General features: G+C 46.5%; 1 protein-coding gene across 1 annotated transcript; it reads right to left on the bottom strand.

Moving 5' to 3' along the window:
* Positions 1-2,231: 2,231 nt before the first annotated feature.
* On the bottom strand, positions 2,232-4,888 carry LOC123062573 (transcription factor PCL1). The gene is made up of 3 exons (XM_044486154.1): positions 3,956-4,888; positions 3,578-3,735; positions 2,232-3,478 (listed from the first exon to the last, which is right to left on the bottom strand). Exon 1 carries the CDS (start codon positions 4,837-4,839, stop codon positions 4,162-4,164), a length of 678 nt encoding a protein of 225 aa, XP_044342089.1. The 5' UTR covers positions 4,840-4,888; the 3' UTR covers positions 2,232-3,478; positions 3,578-3,735; positions 3,956-4,161.
* Positions 4,889-5,635: the final 747 nt, after the last annotated feature.

Here is a 5,635-nt window from a genome sequence, read left to right as displayed (position 1 = left end):
GATCTTGAGATCAAGAATAAGTGCTTTCTCGGCAAATGATTGTACAAGCTACTTATGGGGGATGGGGTTTGGAAGCGCTACTTAGAAGCAAGTATCTTCACTCCACAACCTATCACAAATAACTGCCAAGCCGGCCAATTAACCCTTTTCAAAATGATTGATGAGTCAAGAGCAGTTTCTTCATAGATGTGTTTTTGACCCAAGAGATGTGCAAACAACTAGATCCTACGAGAACATTTGGTTAGGGGATGCGCCCCTGGCCTTGCAGTGTCATCATCTCTACAACATTATTCAACGGAAAGGAGTTCTCGTTGCTTCTGTTCTATGACAAGTCCCTCTAAATATTGCTTTCCGCCAGGTACTCACCAGTGTGAAGTGGGCGTGGTGGTTGCCTTCGGTTGATAGATTGATGATGATCAATCTAACACATGAATCAGACACTTATCGATGGAAAACTAAATGCCTCGGGCCATTTTTACTGTTAAATCAATGTATTTCTATCTCATCAATGATGGCCAGACCTATACAACCACAAATTTATTTTAAACTTGAAATCCCTTTGATGATAATATCCTCTTGTGGCACTTCAATGGGGAAGTGTCGTAACCGTAGACAACCTCAAAAAGCACAGATGGCAAGATTGCACAAAATGATGTTTTTGTGCAAATAAGGAATTTATTCAATATTTGTTCCTACATTGCGCATTTGCTAAGATATTGTGGCGCTCTATTCATATTGCTTTCAACCTACCACCCCCGCGGGTATTACAAATTTGTTCGGTAATTAGTTGGCAGGGTGCACCCTAATATTAAGGCTTGGATCTTTGTGAGAGTTTGTGTTTTACTTTGAGCTGTTTGGAATTGTCACGACGATTGTTTTAAACGGAAGTTGCCAATTTTTTACAGGTCATTACATAGACAATTGTTAGATCCATAGTTCTTTCTTCATCGAGAGGAGGACCGTGCATACATGGTCTCTGCATGCAATCAATTGGAGATGATCATTCGGAGCCTATTCAACTGATTTAGGTGGTAGCCTAATAATAGGATATGTGATGCATGGAGCTTCATATTTCTTGTTTGCTCCGGACCTTCCTTTATTGAATCTATTAGTAATGGAATATTTCGACATATGCCTTTATTTAGGCACTGGTTGCAGGTATCCCCTTCCTTCAAGGAATTTCTGCGCCGCCTCGAACCCGCAGCTTCTGCCTTGCCTAGGCTTTGCTCTAACCAATTGAACATAGTAGTTGGATGTAATTTGTTCCTTGGTTTGCACTTGTGGCTTTTTTATCAAACTTATACTATTTGCCTATTTGGATACTTGTAAACTCTGCAATAAGTAACTGAGGGTTGTGTGCGTCCATCGATTCAGATACCGAGGGTGTCCAGCCTCTTAAAAAAGAATACATTACAGATCCATATTGAGATAAATGGGCCATAAAGTTTAACATTAACTCTTTCTTTCTTAAGACTTCAGTACAAAATGTCCATGGGAGACACTTCGAGTGATCCCCAGAATAGTTCAAAGAACAAGGGGTTTATTTTCATGATTAAAGATGCATCATTTCCCTCAGCTCTGTGTCTTGCTTACTTTACATTTCCTTCTTCTAGATTGATCTGGAATTTGGTGGGGTGTGCTTTTGATTTAAAACAAATCCCCAAGGATTTAAATGATTGTTTGGGAAACTGGCTTAGTAAACTTCAAACAAATAACAAGAGGCTGATCCTAGTTGGTAGCTCTGCCTTACTCTAGGCTATTTGAAAATGTAGGAATGACATTATTTTTGACAGGAAAAAGATAACCGGCCCAATGGGTATAGTGAAAATGATGTATGGTTGGATTTCTAAATGGGCTGTTTTGCAGAAAAAGAAACCAGAGGAAAAAATACTGATGCTGAGGGCAAGGCTCATGATGTAGACCGAACCTCGTGGCGAGATCCGATCCGTTGTTGCGGTCCGATCTTTCACGACACTCCGCCACCAATAGAAGCAACCTCTCGCCCGCACACGCGATGTACACGAAGTAGAGGATTTGAACCTTGCGGCCCAGCACGAGAAAACCAATCTCGACGAAGGTACTCACGCGCAAAACAATTTTCATAAAAAGAAATCGCAACACAGAGGTTTTCTAAAGATCCCTCCAAAACTTGATACGGGTGTCTACCCTGAAAAACACATAGTGCCTATTTCATATAAAAATAACCTCCCCTACATTGTATGCACCATGACTATTTATAATAACCTGACTGGATCCTGGCCTAAGGCCCCTCACGCACGCACACAACTTCAAAAAGGAAAATAAACCTTAAAATAAAAGAGTCCAATCCTTTTACATCTCAGATTGGATTTTATATCTAATAACTATTCCTAACCTTTAATTATGGTGCGCTATCTCTCTTGACTTGTTTCGGTGGCCCCCAGCCTACTTCTTTTAAGCATAGAAAACTCCACACGTTGCGCATCATGTTTGTAATTGCCTGGTACTCCTTGCGTGGTAGAAACAAAAGCATGAATCGTTCCTTAATCCCTCCTTTAACTTCTATAATATCCCCAATTAAATATCCATAGTTCTTGGTTGCATGCACTGAATGGATCTCGCCTCCTAGAACACAAACGGAATAGCATCCTAGGCCGGTTTCCATTGCACGTTTGTTTACCTTTATTTCTTGCATGGTTGCATGCATGTAAAATCCTGAAACAATTCTGATCTGGTCCTGAGCCAGTGAATGTTTATTTTCTTGGCTTACGCCCATCTTGTGCAATACATTAGCATGCATGCACATAACATCGACCAATGCTTGCACCTCTTCATCATCTTCACTGGACTGGAAATAGTTTGGAACACAAATATCCTTCATCTTTACTCCATTGACATGCGACAAAGTATCGTGAACAACCATATTAGTAGCATCATCCGTGTTCGTATCAGCTCATCGAGCAAGTAGCAAGTGAAATCTACAAGGCGGCTCAGGGATGGCGCTTCGGAGTGTTGCGACTGCAAGAGTGAAGACGCACTTTTGGGGTTATTGTGCGAAAGTGCTAGATGCTGCTTTTGAATTGTACTAATAGCTTAGACTTTCATGGCTCCCTCTAGTTTCTTCAGTAGTTTCCCCGGTTCTGATCATTGTTCAATCCTTAGATGTCGCTAAAACTGGCAGTTATTGTAGCTTGATGTTGTACTCGAATATGTTGGTTGTGGTGGTTTCTTTAATAGAAATCGGAGGGGAAACCCTCTTTTGCTCCAAAAAAAACATCGGGACAAAAGTTTAGTAGTAACTGAACTTCGAGAACAAAAGATAAGAAGGAAGGTCGGACGTTCTGCCCTGGCTACCTCCATGAATCTGGAAGACAGTACTAGATTCAGATTTAGTCATAAACTCCAAACCACAGAATCGACATGGTACATCCTTGTATTGTATGCTTGTTAATTAGTATGTGACAGTACATGTATGTTTGTAAGGAGAAATCGATTTTGCCTGCACAAAAATTGACATCGTAAAAAAGCATCAGTTCCTCATCAAAACAATAAATCGATCTCGAGATCAAATTGGTGCAAAGGTCGCAACTGCAAGTACCCAATCCAAATCGACTCCAGCAAAGATGAATGCAGAAAACTCCAACAGCCATTCAGAACTAGTTATTGGAACTAACTAGGCAGCTGAAGTTGCCTCGGTGAACTGAAGAGAAGCTGGTGTGGTCTTCAAGTTCCTTCCAGTATCTCCCAACCGCATTACTGAAAATAGGCACAAAATTTCGCCATGTACACACATAACCTTTTGATTATAGCAACAACGAATCACACGTCTGTCGGACATACAAGCTTTTGATTTATAAACAACCAAAGAACGAAGCAAAAACATGCTACTCTATACAATAATCTAGTAAAGAAATTGCAAACTTAGCCTGGCAGCTTTAGGTTCTGGGTTCAGTTGGTGTATGAAAATGGATTGTACCTGTGCCTCAAATGTTTGCCGCCAGGGTCTTTCGATGGCAGTACATGTATAGGAGACTCCGTTTTTCAAACGACAGGGTGGATTCAAAAGTCTGAATCTCATACACTGTTCGTGTTTGCCATTTGTTTTCTATGGAAGACAAAATTCAAAACGATTTCCAGTGCGGGGAACCCGCGGGGAAATAGCATTGATCGAGCTTACTGCGCTTAATCGCATCCCAGCTTCTGGTAGGAAACGTACGGATACGCGCAGTAGCCGCCCCGGTTGGCGGAGCCCTGATGCGGTCGCTGGACGTCGAAGCGGGGAAAGAAGGGCGGCGGCGGCGGGGAGGGCGCGGCGGCGCCGGGGCTGGAGCGCTTGAGGTAGAGGCGGTACTTCTGGAGGTGGCTGGCGACGTTCTCCCGCGTGAGGCCGTCGACGTTCATGAGGCGCACGATGGCCTTGGGCACGGCGCCCTTCTCGCCGAGGTGCTCGACGGCCTCGACGAACCGGTGGTGCAGCTCCGGCGTCCACACCATCCGCGCCTTCTTCCCGCCGCCCCTCCGGCCCCCGGGGGCGGCGGCCTCCTCGTCCTCGCCCTCGCCCTCCTCCTCGTCCTCCTCGTCGTACTCGTCGAACCTGGGGGCCAGGTGGGAGGTGGGCGAGTCGTGGAGGAAGCCGGCGGCGTCGGCGGGGGAGGCGAGCGCGTCCGCGGGGCCGATCCCGAAGGCCGCGGCGAGGGCCGGCGGGATGAGCGGCTGCGAGACGGGCGTCAGCTCGGCGGGCGAGGGGAGGCCGAGCTCCCACTCGGACACGCGGTCCACCATGTGGCGCCGCGACGAGGAGGAGCCGGCGGAGGCCGCGCCGTCGTGGGGCTGCGGCCTGACGACGCGAGGGGATAACATGGCATATACTCTTGTCTTCGCTTCTCTTTCCCGGCGGGGGCGGGGGCGGGGGCGGGGGTGGCTCAAAAAGAGGTAGGGGGTGGGATATTTCTCGGGGGAAGAAGGGATTGGATATGTGACGACGTGGGCGATGCCCCGCTGATCCGTGGGCGCGAGCCGCGGGGAGCTGCGCTCGTCACTCGGCCCCGGGCACGTACGTGGAGCGAGTCAGTCGGCCCCGTGCATGCTTTCCACGACAAGTGGCGCTAGTGTTTTTTCGAGGCTTATTTTTTAGTTCAAAGCACCCTGAGTCTTGCAACTTGCACGAATTATGATGATTTGGTTTAAAAGTTATAAAACGTGACCCTGCCGTCCTCAAACTTGTGGCACAAAACCTCCCCTACCATTTTCTCTATTCAACCCGCAGACAGCCCACTTGAAGTATCTCTCGGTGTCGTCCGGCACACCTAGGTTTTGTCCTGTCGAGAGCGACAAGAACTCATGGGCGGGCGATCGGCTGATGATGACGTCAGCCACCAGCGCGTCATCGCGGGAGTTCACCGGCGGTGCGGAGGCGCCTCCATCCGCTCATCTCATCCGCATGTTCGACATCTTCCCTCCTGAGTACTGTGAGTTGTCTTCCTCCCTCTCCTTTGCTCTGCTCGTCGCGTGTCGGTTCCGCCGTTTACAGCAGCTCTAACCTCACGTAGTCACGTATCACAACATAAAACATTTTCCCTAAAGTAGTTGTTTATGAATAACAAAAACTATGTTATCTTAATACGAATAAACTAGCATATGAGTAGACTTTTAAAAA

The sequence above is a fragment of the Triticum aestivum genome, chromosome 3A (assembly GCF_018294505.1).
Source record: "Triticum aestivum cultivar Chinese Spring chromosome 3A, IWGSC CS RefSeq v2.1, whole genome shotgun sequence".
NCBI lineage: Eukaryota > Viridiplantae > Streptophyta > Magnoliopsida > Poales > Poaceae > Triticum > Triticum aestivum.
The sequence above is the reverse complement of the archived record's forward strand: the minus strand, read 5'-3'. Positions and strand labels throughout refer to the sequence as shown.

What these genes read in the sequence shown, in the direction of transcription:
- LOC123062573 (XM_044486154.1), bottom strand. Translation starts at nt 4,839, where the DNA reads ATGTTATCCCCTCGCGTCGTCAGGCCGCAGCCCCACGACGGCGCGGCC.